At 54.8% G+C, this 16,204-nt stretch overlaps 1 protein-coding gene across 1 annotated transcript in view; it reads right to left on the minus strand.

Moving 5' to 3' along the window:
* The window catches only part of NOS1 (nitric oxide synthase 1), a 109,875-nt gene that overhangs the window by 17,706 nt on the left and 75,965 nt on the right, over positions 1-16,204 (minus strand). Inside the window, 8 exon segments of the mRNA XM_029057606.2 lie at positions 372-585; positions 765-958; positions 6,348-6,426; positions 7,079-7,217; positions 11,192-11,366; positions 12,878-12,912; positions 12,914-12,967; positions 12,969-12,996. Coding sequence (XP_028913439.1) covers positions 372-585; positions 765-958; positions 6,348-6,426; positions 7,079-7,217; positions 11,192-11,366; positions 12,878-12,912; positions 12,914-12,967; positions 12,969-12,996 — 918 coding nt within the window.

The raw sequence follows: 16,204 nt of genomic DNA on the forward strand, positions 1-16,204 counted from the left end.
ATACCATCATTATGATCTTATAGACCGTGAGCCCGCTGTGGGCAGGGATTGTCTCTGTTGCTGAATTGTACTTCCCGAGCACTTAGTAGAGTGCTCTGCACACAGTAAGCGCTCAATATATACGACTGAGTGAATGCCACACCTGTCCCCGTCCGCCACGGGGCCCACGCTCTTAACCTCCATTTTACAGACGAGGTCAGTGAGGCCCAGAGAAGTGACTCGGCCAAGGTCACGCAGCAGACAGGCATCGGAGCCGGGATTAAAGCCCAGGAGCTCCTGACTCCCGGGCCCGTTTTCAACCCACTGAGCGACGCCGCTCCTTAGTACAGTGCCTGGCTCCCGGAGAGCGCTCGACACCCCCCCCCCCCCACCGCCCGTCGATGACCGCTCCGGGGCGGGGAGGGCGCGGGCTGACCTTGCTGAGGACAAGAAGGCGTTGCTTCTCTTTCTCGTTGGAAGCCAGGGAGGCGAACAGCTGCAGCTGCAGGGGCGTCGGAGGCGTGGTGATGTCCAGGTAATACTTAAAGGCCTGGAAGATGGTGCAGGGCGGGATGCGGTTCTCGTCTTCCCAGTTACGGATGACACCTGCTCGGATCCGGGAGAGGTTAGGCCGAGAGCCGGGCCCCTCCCCGGAGTGGCCAGGGAACCCAGGGACCGGCCCCCTCCCCTCCGCTGAGCCGAAATGCTCCATCCCCGGGGGGGTGGGGAAGCCTCGGGAAGCGACGGAGGGGAAGGGACGAGGGAGCCGGGGTCGCCACGGTTACCCAGGGCCGTGGACCGCTCCTCCAGCAGCTCCACCTTGACCAGCTGGTTGATGGGGGGGGCATCCTCCAGCCGCTCGATCAGGGCGTTGACGAGGTCCTCGTGGTTCCCCGGGAAGACCCCCAGGTGGTCTCCCGGCTGGTACTGGAGGTCCGGGTGCCCGTTGGTGTGGAGCCGCACGAAGATGGTCGAGCGGCTGAGGGCGAGGGGACGAGGGTCAGCCCGGCGGCTCGCTCGCCGGGCCTCCCGCCACGCCCGATCCCTCCCACTCGCTCCGTCGGCCGGTCAGTTGGTCGGGAACCGTTCGTCCCCTAGACCGGGAGCTCGTCGAGGGCTGGGAATGTGTCCGTTTACTGTTGCACTGTCCTCTCTCGACCGCTTAGTAGAGTGCTCTGCACACAGTAAGTGCTCAATAAATACGTTTGAATGAATTCATCCATCACTGAGAGCCCCCTCTCGATGCTCGGCCCAGCCCTCGCACGTCAGTCCTCTAATGCCAACCTTCTCACTGGAGCTCGATCTCGCCGCCGACCTCTCGCCCACGTCCCGCTTCTGGCCCGGTACTCCCTCCCTCCTCATATCCCACAGACAATTACTCCTCCCTTCTCCTTCAAATCCTTATCGAAGAGGCCTTCCCTGACTAAGCCCTCCTTTCCTCTTCTCCCGCTCCCTTTCTGCGTCACCCTGACCTGATCTTTTCCTTAATTCATTCATTCATTCATTCATTCAATCGTATTCATTGAGCGCTTACTGTGGGCAGAGCACTGTACTAAGCGCTTAGATAGTACAATTCAGCAACAAAGAGAGACGATCCCTTCCCAACGAGCTCACGGTCTAGAAGTGGGGAGACAGACAACAAAACAGAAAGGCATCAATAATCTCCCCCTCCCAGCCCCACAGCATTTATGTCCGTATCTGCCATTTCTCAATTTCTATTCCTGTCTGTCTCCCCCTCTAGACTTTAAGCTCGTTGTGGGCAGGGATTGTGTCTGTTTATTGTACTGTACTCTCTCAGGTTCTTAGTACAGCGCTCTGCACACAGTAAGCGTTCAATAAACTTGACCGACTGAATGAATGACTGTCCTAAGGGCTGGAGAAGGGGCGAGGGAGGGAAACACATGTGCTCCCTGCCCTTGAGAAGCTTCCAATCTAAACTTGGGTGTGCTTGGGGGTGTGGAGGGCTATTTTTCCAAGAATCCAACGGAGCGGATTTCTGGGGCCACCAGGGTGCCAGGTACCTCGGCCTCATTGCTCCCCTGAAGGGGGCAGAGAGGCTACGGTGGATTTTTCCTCATTCCTTCATTCATTCAATCGTATTTACTGAGCGCTTACAGTGTTTGGAGCACCGTACTAAGCAATTGGGAGAGTCCAATACAACAGTAAACAGGCACATTCTCGTTTAATGTTTCACCTTGGAGACTTTCCCCGTGAGTTGTGAAGATATCCGGGGGAAAGATGTCTAAATTACAAAGAGTGGAAGACGACTTTACGTTTAGGAAGAAAACTGTTTGCTCTCCACGGCTTCTTCCCCACTGCCTTCAAACAGGCCCATATCTCCCTTAACCTAAAAAAACCCTCCCTTGATCCCACGGCCCCCTCCAGTCATCGCCCCATCTCCCTCCCATCCTTCCTCTCCAAGCTCCCTGAGCGAGTCGTCTACACCCGCTGTCTCAAGTTCCTCTCCTCCAGTTCTCTCCTTGACCCCCCTCCAATCTGGCTTCCGCCTCCTTCACGCCACAGAAACCGCCCTCTCAAAGGTCACCGACGATCTCCTTCTTGCCAAATCCAACGGCCTCTACTCCACCCTAATCCTCCTCCACCTCTCGGCTGCCTCGGACACTGTGGACCACCCCCTTCTCTTGGAAACCTGATCCGACCTCGGTTTCACTGTCCCTGTCCTCTCCCCGTTCTCCTCTTATCTCTCCGGCCGGTGGTTCTCAGTCTCTTTCACGGGCTCCTCCTCCGTCTTCCACCCCTGAACTGTGGGGGTCCCTCAGGGTTCAGTTCTGGGTCCCCTTCTATTCTCCATCTCCACCCACTCCCTCGGAGAACTCATTCACTCCCATGACTTCAACTATCCCCTCTACGCGGACGATTCCCAAATCTCCATCTCCAGCCCTGATCTCTTTTCTTCTCTGCAGTCTCACATTTCCTCCTGCCTTCCAGACATCTCTCCTTGGATGTCCCACCGACACCTCAAACCCAACATGCCCCAAAGAGAACACTTCATCTTCCCCCTGGGCTCCCCACGACTTTCTCGTCACTGTAGACGGCACCACCATCCTTCCGTTCTCACGAGCCCGTAACCTTGGCGTTATCCTCCGCTCATTTCTCACGCTCAACCCACGCATTCGATCTGTCCCTAAATCTTCAGTTCTACCTTCACAACATCACGGAAATCCACTCTTCCCTCTCCAATCAAACCACTACGACGGTAACCCAAGGATTTAGCCTCTCTCGCCTGGATTCCTGTATCGGCCTCCTCGCTGCCCTCCCCGCCTCCTGTCTCTCTCCACTCCGGTCCATACTTCACTCTACGGCCCGGATCGTTTTTCTACAAAATGTTCAGGCCCTGTTTCCCCCCTCCTCAAGAAACTCCAGGGTTTCATTTATTCGATCTTATTTATCGAGCTCTTACTTGGTGCAGAGCACTGTACTAAGCACTTGGGAGAGCACGGTACAACAATAAACAGGCACATTCCCTGCCCACAAAGGGCTTACAGTCTAGAAGAGGAGATGGACAAGAATACAAGTAAATAAATTAAAGATAAGGACGTAAGCGCTGTGGGGCTGTGATAGAGGAGGCCTACGAGCCCCAAGTACGATAGGGACTCTGTCCCATCCGATTATGTTGTATCTACTCCAGTGTTTAGTACGGTGCTTGGCATACAGTAAATGCTTAACACACCATTATTATTATTATTATTACTACTATTATTATCAGAGGAACAGCATGGCATAGGGAATAGACCCCAGGCCTGGGAGTCAGAAGGTCATGGGCTCTAATCCCGGCTCTGCCACGCGTCTGCTGTGTGTCCTTGGGTGAGTCACTTCTCTGTACCTCAGTTCTCTCATCTACAAAATGGGGATTAAGACTTGTGAGCCCTATGTGGGACAGGGACTGTGTCCAACTCGATCTGCTTGTATCTATCCCAGCGCTTAGTACAGTGCCTGGTACATAGTAAGAGCTTAACAAATACCATAACGTCAATAATTAATATAATATATAATACAACATAACAATTAATATACCACGATATACCATATCACACCATAATATAATTACGATATAATAATGTTGGTATTTGTTAAGCGCTCACTATGTGCCGAGCACCGTTCTAAGCGCTGGGGTTGACACAGGGGAATCAGGTTGTCCCACGTGGGGCTCACGGTCCTAATCCCCATTTTACAGATGAGGTAACTGAGGCACCGAGAAGTTAAGTGACTTGCCCAGAGTCACACAGCTGACCGGTGGCCGAGCCGGGATTCGAACCCATGACCTCGGACTCCAAAGCCCGTGCTCTTTCTACTGAGCCACGCTGCTTCTCTAATATCATATAGTGTATATTATTATATATAATAATTACATTATTATAACCATTATAGGATAATGATTAACTGTAAGCCCATCATTGGGCAGGGACCGTCTCTATCTGTTGCCAAACTGTCCATTCCAAGCGCTTAGTCCGGTGCTCTGCACGTAGTAAGCGCTCAGTGAATACTATTGAATGACTAGAATATATAACATAACATAAGGGCAGGGATTGTCTCTATCTGTTGCCGAATTGTCCATTCCAAGCGCTTAGTCCAGTGCTCTGCACATAGTAAGCGCTCAATAAATACGACTGAATGAATAACATAGAATAGAATATATAAATGCAGTATTTTTATGGTATTTAAGCTCTTACTATTATATGTCATATAACATATACAATGGCATTACGGTTCTATTATACACACCAGAATCATTATATAGAATTATGTTATTATCACTATCATTATTATGATCAGCCGCTTCTGCCCTCTTCTGATACATTCTCAGCTGCTCCGAGGCCATCAGGGGGAGTCCTGAGCCTTGTCTTTGAAGCCTGGATGTGAATCTTCATGAATTACCTCTCTGTTTCCTCCCAGGATCATTTGATTTTCCCAAACTCCCCACACCTTTCTCCTCTTCCTGCCCGCAGGGAATCGCACCCGGAGGTGTCCGCTCCCGGAGATAAAAGGTGCCTTGGTCTTATACCAGGGCTGAGCCTCTGCCAAGGGTGAGGGGTTGTCAGGAAGGTCACAACAGGGTCACGCGGACCAGAGAAAGAAAATTCTGGAGAGGCATTTAATGCCTGAGCCCTCTGGCCCCCGACCCAGCTAAGAGGGAAATCAATCAACCAATCGATCGTATTTTTTGAGCGCTTACCGGGCGCAGAGCAGTCTGATAAGCGCTCGGGAGAGTGATAATAATGACGACGCCGGTATGTGTCGAGCACTTACTATGTGCCGGGCACCGTCCCGAGCGCTGGAGTGGATGATACCAGCAAATCGGGATGGAGACGACCCCCGTCCCAAGTGGGGTCCACCGTCTCAATCCCCATTTTACAGGTGAGGTTAACTGAGGCACGGAGAAGTCAAGTGACTTAATAATAATAATAATAATAATGTTGGTATTTGTTAAGCGCTTACTATGTGCCGAGCACCGTCCTAAGCTCTGGGGTAGACACAGGGGAATCGGGTCGTCCCACCTGGGGCTCACGGTCTTAATCCCCATTTCACAGATGAGGGAACTGGGGCACAGAGAAGCTAAGTGACTCGCCCACCGTCACACGGCCGACAAGTGGCGGAGCTGGGATTTGAACTCGTGAGCCCTGACTCCAGAGCCCGTGCTCCTTCCACTGCGCCACGGCAAAGCGGCAGAGCCGGGACTAGAATCCATGGCCTTCTGACTCCCAGGCCCCGGGCTCTAGCCACTGCGCCATTTTACAGAGTTGGGGAATCTGCGGTATCCTCCTAAGCAAACCTCCTCGCCCGTCCTGCCCTCAAACTCTCCCACCCCGGATGACCCGCTCTTCCTGACATTCCCCCTGTTGGAACCCCTCTCTCCCCACAGCACCCCCAGCTTCACCGAACCACACCCCCTCCACACAAGTCCACAGAAGAAAACCCCACTTGGCAATCCCCGCTCGACTCCCCGGCCTTTCCATTCGCTACATTTCCCCACGGGCTTCTCCGTCTAACCGTCATCCTCCCCCCAGGGCTCTCCTCATCCATTTCCATCTCTGCGTCATTCCGGGACCAGGGATCTGAGGGATCCTCCGTTTCCCTTCTAGTCGTCTCCCAAGACGCTCGAGGGGTCCCCTGGCAGTGCTCCCTCCGAGCAGGCGACCGGTCAACTCTGTTGACCGTGGCGCTGCTGCTGTAAAGGTGGTTGGGAACAGCGGCGCTGCGGGGCTGACCCAGTGGCCTAGAGGAGAGTCAAGGGAGCCCGGGGGTGTTTTTCTGGACGGCGCTCGTCGAGGGGACGTCACTCCGTCGGAAACCTGCCCTTGAGGCGGGCGGAGGCGGCGCGGTAAAGAAGGGGCCCGCCGGCATCCCACCTGGATTTGGGACTCTGTAGGTTTTGGCGGGAGAGGAGCCGGGCGGCGGAGATCCGTTTCTTATGGACGCCGTTCAGCCCTGTGGGAGAGAAGTTTCGCCGAGGGTCAGACGGCGCGCCCCAAAGGGGGGTCCCGGGGAGGGCCGGGGCGGGGGGATCGGGAGGGGGTCGCCCGGAGGACTGGGTCAGGGCCAGGCCGGACCAGCTGTCGCTCCTCATCTCTCTACCCTGACAAAGGGCCCAACCCGTCCGATCTCTCGGGCCGCCCGTCCAACGACCCGAGGGCTTGCGGGCCGGTCCGAGCCCGGCCCGCTCAAGGGACCGGCTCCTGGACACGCGCCTTTGGCCCAACCTGGTGCTTCCCCGGCACTGCTGTCTCAGCCACGTCTAACTGGCCGCTCTCACCCTCGTCCAAATCCCTCCCGCTGGGGACAGAGAGCCCCGCCGGCCTCCTCCTCGCCCGTCTTCCCCTCGGTCCTCCGAGGTGACTTCCCGCCTCGGGAGGACCCCCCCCCCCCGCCCATCCCGCAACCTCCCTCCTCCTTCACCGGCCTCCGGCTTCCACGTGGGGGCCTTCTCCCCGAAGCCCCTCAGGATAAACGAAGACCCCGAACCCCACCTCCCCGCCCCGTCCGGACCGGGCCTGGGCCTAGGCCAGAGACGCCGGGGGTCGACGCGGTCGGAGCTGGGAGGACGGTGCCCGGGAGAGGAGGGTGGGGCGGGGGTCCTGACCCTGAATGAGCTTCGGAGCCTCGGCGGTGTACGTCAGGCGGAACTTGCTCCTCTTCCAGCTGCGGTCGTTGCTGGTGAGGGAGCTGTTGGCCTTCTCGATGTTGACGTCGTCGCCCACGCAGAACACGTCGCAGGCCGTCTGCAACACACGCAGGCCTCTCAGAGAGGGGTCTTCCCCGTGCCAGGCGGAGCCGGAGGCCGGCGGCGGCGGCTGGGGCAGGGGGAGGGCCGGTGCCCCCTCTCTCTCCCCCTCCCCACCGCCCCGGACCCCCCCCCCCGAGCTCCGGACCAGGCAGCCTGTGCTTTCCTAACCCGCACCTCCCGGTCCGCCGTAGAGGAGGACACGGAGAAGCAGTGTGGGCTACTGGGTAGAGTCGGCAGATGGCGGTTCTAATCCCGGCTCCGCCACTCGTCTGCTCTGTGACCTTGAGCAAGTCATTTCACCTCTCCGGCCTCAGCTCCCTCCTCTGTAAAAGGCGGACGAGACCGTGAGCCCCAGGTGGGACGGGACGGTGCCCGCCCTGTTCGCTTGCATCCACCTCAGTGCCTGGCACACAGTAAGCACTTAAATACCACGATCATTATTGGTATAACTATCATTATTACCTGGAGCTAAAAGAGCCATTCATTCCAATCGCATTTATTGAGCGCTTACCGCGTGCAGAACACTGTACTGAGGGTTGGAATGGACGATTCAATCGATCCAAGACGAGCATTCTCTGCCTCAGACGGGCCGAGACCCGGATGTCCGGCGGAAGCCCAACCCGGCCGAGGCCTGGGGGTCCAGAGGTAGCCCGGCTCCTCGGGGTCCAGGGGTTCCAGCGGAAGCCCACCCGGACTAATCAGGCCTGGGAATCCAGGGGAGACCCACCGACCCAGATCTCTAAACGTCCCAGCCCTTCGCCTGGTCTCGGTCCAGCTGCCTGCTCTCGACCTTTCGTTTATTATCATTACAATATTTATGACGATAACGATATGTGTTAAGCGTTTACTATGTGCCGATCACTCTTCTAAGCGCCGGGGTAGATACAAGGTCACCAGGTTGTCTCCCGGTCTTCAGCCCCATTTAACAGATGAGGGAACCGAGGCCCAGAGAAGTGGCTCGCCCAAGTCACACAGCAGACAAGCGGCGGAGCGGGATTAGAACCCACGTCCTCCGACTCCCGGGCCCCGGGCTCTCGCTACAGTTCATGCGGCATCTGCCTTTAAGAAGTACGGATCGAGCCTTCGCCTTAGCGCGTGGCTACGCCTCGGTCCTCGGATGCTAATGATGATGGTATTTGTTAAGCGCTTGCTGTGTGCCAAGCACTGTTCTAAGCGCTGGGGAGATACAAGATAATCAGGTTAGACACAGTCCAGGCTTGTCTGCTCCTTTCGTTCTGAAAAGCTGCCTCAAATTTCAAGGGATCCAAGGGGCCATTTTCACTCCAATCGCAACCCGGCGACAAGGACGGTTCTTCTTTTTCAATGGTACTTATTAAGCACCTACGTGCCGGGCACTGTACTAAATGCTGGGGAAATACAAGTTAAACACGTCGGAGCCAGTCCCTGCCCCACCGGGGCTCACGGTCTTAAGTCCATTTTAGAGATGAGGGAACTGAAGGCCCAAAGAAGCCAAGTGACTTGCTCAAGGTCCCACAGCAGACAAGTGGTGGAGCCAGGATTAGAACCCACTACGCGCGTGGCTCAGTGGAAAGATTCCCGGGCTTGGGAGCCAGAGGTCATGGGTTCGAGTCCAGGCTCAGCCACTTGTCAGCCGGGTGACTCTGGGCAAGTCACTTCACTTCTCGGTGCCTCAGTTCCTCATCTGTAAAATGGGGATTAAGACCGTGAGCCCCACGTGGGACGACCTTATTCCCTCCCTGTGTCTCCCCAGCGCTTGGGACGGTGCTCGGCAATAGTATGTGCTTAACAAATACCAACATTTTATTATTATTATTGTTAAAATGGGGATTGAGACTGTGAGCCCACGTGGGACAGGGACTGTGTCCAACCTGATTGGCTTGTATCCACCCAGCGCTCAGTACGGTGCCCGCCACACAGTATGTGCTTATCAAATACCGTTATTATTATTAATTATTATTATTATTATACATGGGGCTCCCTGTCTAAGGGGAAGAAGAACCGGTATTTCATCACATTTTATGGATGAGGAAACTGGGTACAATCTCACCAGCCACCTCCAGCTCTCATTTATATTCATTCATGCATTCATTCAATGGTATTTACTGAGCGCTTACTGTGTGCAGAGCACTGTACTAAGCGCTCGGAATGTACAGCTGGGCAACAGATAGAGACGATCCCTGCCAACAACGGGCTCACGGCCTAAAAGGGGGAGTGGGGACAGACAGCAGAAAAGTAGTCGGCATCAGTGCAGATAAATAGAATCACAGATATAGACATCTCGTTAATGAAATAGAGTAATAAATATATGCAAATATACACAAGGGCTGAGGGGAGGGAAGGGGGTAGAGCAGAGGGAGTCGGGGCGATGGGGAGGAGAGGAAGGGCGGAGGGAAAGGGAGGGTTCAGTCTCTTCTCTCTCTATCATTATAATTCTATTTATTTTTATTAATGATGTGCATACATTTATAAATCTATTTTTATTACGATGTGTATATATTATAATTCTATTTTATTTATAATGACGCTACTGATGCCGTATACTGTGTTTTGATGTGTCCGTCTCCCCCTTCTAGACCGTGAGCCCTTTCTGGGCGGGATCGTCTCTATTTGCTGCTGAACTGTGCTCTCCCAAACGCTTAATAGCTGCTCTGCACACAGGAACCGCTCGATAAATACGATGGAATGATGAATGAATTTAAACCCAAGTCCAGTGCTCTGTACTCGGTAAATGCTTAATAAATATGATCGATTAATTGATCCCGAGCACTTCTGTGTGCCATTCACTCGAACGATGGTATTTATTGAGCGCTTACTACTAAGAACAAGGATGGGTCTGTTAAGGGCTTACTACGTGCCGGGCACTGTACTAAGCCCTGGGGTGGATACAAGCAAATCGAGTTGGACACAGTCCCTGTTCCATGTGGGGCTCGCAGCCTCAATCCCATTTTCCGGATGAGGGAACTGAGGCCCAGAGAAGTGAAGTGACTCGCCCACGGTCACACAGCTGACGAGTGGAGGAGCCGGGACTCAAACCATGACCTCTGACTCCCAAGCCCGGGCTCTTGGGAATCAGAGTCGTGGGTTCTAATTCACTTGTCACACACTGGTCAGCTGTGTGACGCTGGGCAAGTCGCTTCATTTCCCTGGGCCTCAGTGACCTCACCTGGAAAATGGGGACGAAGACCGTGAGCCCCCGGGGGACGACCTGATCGCCTCGTATCTCCCCAGCGCTTAGACGGTGCTCGGCACACGGTAAGCGCTGAACGAATACCATCAGTATTATTATTACTTACTGAGCGCTCATCCTGTGCCGAGCACCGTACAAGCGCTTGGGGCGTTCCTACGACGATAATTGGAGAAGCAGCGTGGCTCAGTGGCAAGAGCCCGGGCGTGGGAGTCAGAGGTCATGGGTTCGAATCCCAGCCCTGCCGCTTGTCAGCTGTGTGACCGTGGGCGAGTCGCTTCCCTTCTCTGAGCTCAGTGACCTCATCTGGAAAATGGGGATGAAGACTGGGAGCCTCCCGTGGGACGACCTGATGAACCCGTATCTCCCCAGTGCTTAGAACAGTGCTCCGCAATCAGCGCTTCACAAATACCAACACTATTATGAATCCTGCCCAGGGTGAGCTCACCGCCCAGATGAAGCGTGGTCAGTGGCAAGAGCCGGGCTTGGGAGTCGAGGTCGGGTTCGTATCCCGGCTCTGCCCCTTAGCTGTGTGACCGTGGGCGAGTCGCTTCCCTTCTCTGTGCCTCAGTGACCTCATCTGAAAATGGGGATGAAGACCGGGAGCCTCACGTGGGACGACCTGGTGACCCCAGCACTTAAGACAGTGCTCCGCACACAGTGAGCGCCTAACAGAACGAACACCATCATTATTACTAGATGCGGGGAGGGAAGGCCTCTTTCTGGTTGCCAGCGTTCTTCCCGCCCGTCTCCGCCACCGCCGCCCTCGCCCCCGGCCCCAGGAGACAAAGGGAAGGAGTTACCTTGAAGACCATTTTGGCCCAGGTTCGGAAAGCCTCTTCCTGCCCGCAGAGCTCATCGCCCTCCCTCATCTTCAGGATGCGCTCTCCGCCCAGCTCCTCCAGGAGGGTGTCCACGGCGTGGCCGAAGGCACAGAAGTGGGGATAGGCCCGGGAGCCCAGCCCAAACACCGAGAACCTGCAACCGTTGCCCGCCAGACCCGGGTTGGGACCGCCCGAGGTGGGAACGAGAACGCTCTTGACGCTTAGTCTACCTACTGACTCTCGACTCAATTTATTAACGCTTGACCCTATTTACCGCCATCGTTCTCGCCCGCCCGTCTCCCCCGCTCAGACCGTAAGCCCGTCAGACGGCGGGGACCGTCTCTGTCTGTTGCCGACTTGTTCATTCCCAGCGCTTAGTCCAGCGCTCTGCACACAGTAAGCGCTCAATAAATACTGTCGAATGAATGAAGGCTTAGTCCAGTGCTCCGCACGGCGTCGGCGCTCGGCGCGTGCGGCTGAATGACTCCGTTGCTCACGATCACCGGTATTTAAGAAGCCCGGGCTCGGGCGTCGGAGGACGTGGGTTCTAATCCCGGCTCCGCCGCGTGTCTGCTGTGTGACCTTGGGCGAGCCGCTCATGGGTGATGATTCCATTTCTCTGGTCTGACGCTATCGAAGCCTACTTGTTTCGTTTTGCCGTCTGTCTCCCCTCTTCTAGACCGTCAGCCCGTCGGTGGGCAGGGATTGTCTCTATCTGTTGCCCAGTTGTACTTTCCAAGCGCTTAGTACAGTGCTCCGCACAGAGTAAGCGCTCCATAAATACGGTTGAATGGATGTGCCTCGGTTATCTCATCTGTAAAACGGGGATTAAGACTGTGAGCCCCACGTGGGACAACCTGATTATCTCGTATCTATCCCAGTTGCTCAAAACAGTGCTCGGTACCTACTAAGTGCTTAGCGGACACCACAATTAGCATGATTATTATTAGTTCAGCACTTCCTATGTGCCGAGCACCGTTCTAAGCGCTGGGGTAGATACGGGGTCATCAGGTTGTCCCGCGTGGGGCTCCCAGTCTTAATCCCTATTTTACAGATGAGGGAACTGAGGGCCAAAAAAGCGAAGTGATTCGACCAAGGCCATTCATTCATTCAATCGTATTTATTAATAATACCGTTGGTATCTGTTAAGCGCTTACTACGTGCAGAGCACCGCTCTAAGCGCTGGGGGAGATACAGGGTCATCAGGTCGTCCCACGGGAGGCTCACAGTCTTCACCCCCATTTTACAGATGAGGTCACTGAGGCCCAGAGAAGTGAAGTGACTTGCCCACAGTCACACAGCTGACGAGTGGCAGGGCGGGGATTTTCATTCATTCATTCATTCCATAGTTTTCATTGAGCGCTTACTATGTGCAGAGCACTGGACTAAGCGCTTGGAATGGACAAATCGGCAACAGAGAGAGACCATCCCTGCCCACTGACGGGTTTTACAGTCTAATCGGGGGGGGATTAGAACCCATGACCTCTGACTCCCAAGCCCGGGCTCTTTCCACTGAGCCACGCTGTTTCTCTAAGGATTAGAACTCAGATCCTTCCGACCGCCAGGCCCGGGGTCTAGCCACTAGGCCGCCCTGCTTCTCCTCTGTCCAGGTGGCTTCCCCGACCCCCCCCACCCCCCCCCCCCGTCCAGCCCCACAGTCCTCACCTCACGTTAGCCAGCGGGCCGGCACTCTCGAAGTTTATCCCTGGTGTCGATCCCGTCGCTGAGTAATTGTTTCCCGTCCAAGTACGAGGAGGACACTGTTGAAACGGACCTTGTAGCTCCTGTGAACGATCGACGGCAATTTACGATCACGGACGACGTATCTGTTAAGCGTCTACCACGTGCCACGCACTGGTTCTGAGCGCCGGGAGGGGCACGAGTTGGACACGGTCCCCCCGGTGAGGTTCCACCCTCTTGATCCCATTTTTTCCAGATGAGGTCACCCAGGGTCAGAGAAGAGACTTGCCCAAGGTCGACAGGGCAGCACGGGTGGCGGAGCCGGGATTCGAACCCACGACCTCTGACTCCCAAGCCCCGGGCTCTTACCGCTAGGCCGTGCTATTCGTAGTAATTATGAGTGGCTTAATAAACGCAGAGCGATATACTAAGCGCTTGGCGGGGAAGCAGCGTTGGCTCCAGTGGAAACGAGCCCGGGGCTTGGGAGTCAGAGGTCTGGGTTCGAATCCCGCTTCTGCCACTTTTCAGCTGGGTGACCTTGGACAAGTCACTTTGTTTCTCTGGGCCTCGGTGACCTCATCTGGAAAATGGGGGGATTAAGACCGTGAGCCCCACGCGGGACAACCTCATTACCTTGTTTCTACTCCAGCGCTTAGAACAGAGGCTTGGCACAGAGTAAGTGCTTAACCGATACCATCATCATCATTATTATAATACGACAGAATTTGCGGACACGTTCCCTGCCCGCAACGAGCTTACAGTCTAGAGGAGGGGAGACAGACATCAATAGAAATAAAGTCCGGATATGTACAGAAGTCTCTCCTAAGAACTGACCCCTTAACGTGGCAGGAGAGTCTGCGTGAGCCGATGGAGTTTAGAGCGGCGCCGTAAAGGGCTACCCTAGGATGGAAAGGTCGAAGCCAAAGCGTCCAAGTCGATGCCCCCCGCGCTGGGCGGCGGCGGCGGCGTGAGAAAGGGTCAGAGGAGGAGGATCGAGCGACCAAACCGTTGATCGGAGACAAGGGCTGAGACTCATGTTTTTAATTGAGCAGAGGGAGGGAGAAAGTGAAAGAGAGAGGGAGAGAGAGAGGGAGAGAGGGAGAGGGAGAGAGAAGGAGAGGAAGGAAGAGAAAGGGAGAGGGAGAGAAAGAGGGAGAGATGGAGGGAGAGGGAGGAAGAGAGAAAGGGAGAGGGAGAGAAAGAGGGAGAGGAGGGAGAGAGAAAGAGGGAGAGAAAGAAGGAGAGATAGAGGGAGATGGAGGGAGAGGAAGAGAGAAAATGAGAGGGACAGAGAGAGGAGAGGGAGAGAGGGCGGGAGGAAGAGAGAAATGAGAGGGAGAGAGAGGGAGAGGGAGGGAGAGGGAGGAAGAGAAAAAGCGAGAGGGAGAGAAAGAGGGATAAAGGGAGAGGAAGAGAGGAGAGAAAGAGACGGAAAGGGGGAGGGGGAGGGAGGAAGAGAGAAAGTGAGAGGGAGAGAGAGAGGGACGAAGAGAGAAAATAAGAGTGAGAGAGAGAGGGGGAGAGGGAGGAAGAGAGAAAGTGAGAGGGAGAGAAAAGGAGAGGGAGAAAGAGGGAGAGAAAGAGAAAGGGAGAGATTAGGGGAGAGGGAGGGAGAAGGAGGAAGAGAGAAGGTGAGGAAGAGGGGGGAGAGGGAGGGAGAGGAAGAGAGAAAGTGAGAGGGAGAGAAAGGGAGATAGAAATGAAGACAGAAAGGGGAGAGAAAAGGAGAAAGGGGGAGAGAGAAAAAAGGAGAAGGAGGGAGAAGAGAGGAGAGAGGAGGAGAGGAAGAGAGGGAGAGAGAAAGGGGGGTGGTGCGAGAGTAATAATAATAATAATGTTGGTATCTGTTAAGCGCTTACTATGTGCCCGAGCACTGTTCTAAGCGCTGGGTAGACACAAGGGAATCAGGTTGTCTCACGTGGGCTCACAGTCTTCAATCCCCCATTTTACAGATGAGGTAACTGAGGCACCGAGAAGTTAAGTGACTTGCCCAAAGTCACACAGCTGACAAATGGCCGAGCCGGGATTCGAACCCATGACCTCTGACTCCAAAGCCCGTGCTCTTTCCACTGAGCCACGCTGAACAGAGCTCACTGGTACCAAATCCACTTGGGCTTGAGAAAGTGAGGACCTCGGCGCCGAGACGGGTTTTTAGTTCAGTACAGCGCCCCTGCACACAGTTGACCGCGAGCTCTTTGAGAGCAGAGATCGTGTATTACCAACTCTACTGTACTCTCCCAGGTGCTCAGTGCAGTGCTTCTGCAACAGAGTCCACTGTAAGCTCTTTAAGGGCAGGGATCTTGTCTAACAACACTCAACGCCGCAGGGTGCATTAATCTCCTGCCCCGAACACGTGTATATGTGCCTATAGCTGTGAACGTATATATCTATGTCTACATAGACATAGACATACACACAGAGATAGATATAGATATATCTGTGTATATATTCCCCCGATTGGACCGTAAGCCCGTCAAGGGGCGGGGACCGTCTCTATCTGTACCGATTTGTCCATTCCAAGCGCCTAGTACAGTGCTCTGCACATAGTAAGCGCTCATAAATATTACCGAATATATCTGTGTATATATCTATAAATCTATTTATCTAGTTTGATTGGCAATTGATGCCTGACTACTTGCTCTCGTTTGGCTGTTTAGACTGTGAGCTCGTTGTTGGGAAGGGATCGTCTCTGTGGCCGAACTGCACGTCCCCAAGCCCTCAGTACGGTGCTCGGCGCACGGCAAGCGCTCCATAAACAGGGCCGAATGAAGGAATGAATGCGTGAACCTGCAGTCGCCGGTGGCGAATAAGCTCTCCGACTCCCCACTGAACGCTTCTGGTCGCCGGCCGAGAGAAACCATCCGTCCCGTCGGATTCGGCGGGCGCTTACCGCGTGCGGAGCACGGTACGCGGGGGAGCCAGTCTTTCAACACCTTCCTCTTAAGAGAAGCGGCGCGGCTCAGGGGCAGGAGCCCGGGCTTGGGAGTCAGAGGTCGTGGGTTCGAATCCCGGCTCCGCCACCTGTCGGCTTTGTGACTGTGGGCCAGTCACTTCACTTCTCTGGGCCTCAGTGACCTCATCTGGAAAATGGGGGTTAACTGTGAGCCCCACGTGGGACAACCTGATGACCCTGTATCTTCCCCCGCGCTTAGAACAGTGCTCGGCACATAGTAAGCGCTTAACAGATACCAACATCGTCATTATTATTATTAGAAGGCCGGCGATCGATCAATCCAAGGTATCGATGGAGCGCTCGCTGGGTGCAGGTCACCGGAGCGCTTCGGAGAGCACGCTTCGCCGGAGTCGGCAGAC

Source organism: Ornithorhynchus anatinus, chromosome 2 (assembly GCF_004115215.2).
Source record: "Ornithorhynchus anatinus isolate Pmale09 chromosome 2, mOrnAna1.pri.v4, whole genome shotgun sequence".
NCBI classification, from domain to species: domain Eukaryota; kingdom Metazoa; phylum Chordata; class Mammalia; order Monotremata; family Ornithorhynchidae; genus Ornithorhynchus; species Ornithorhynchus anatinus.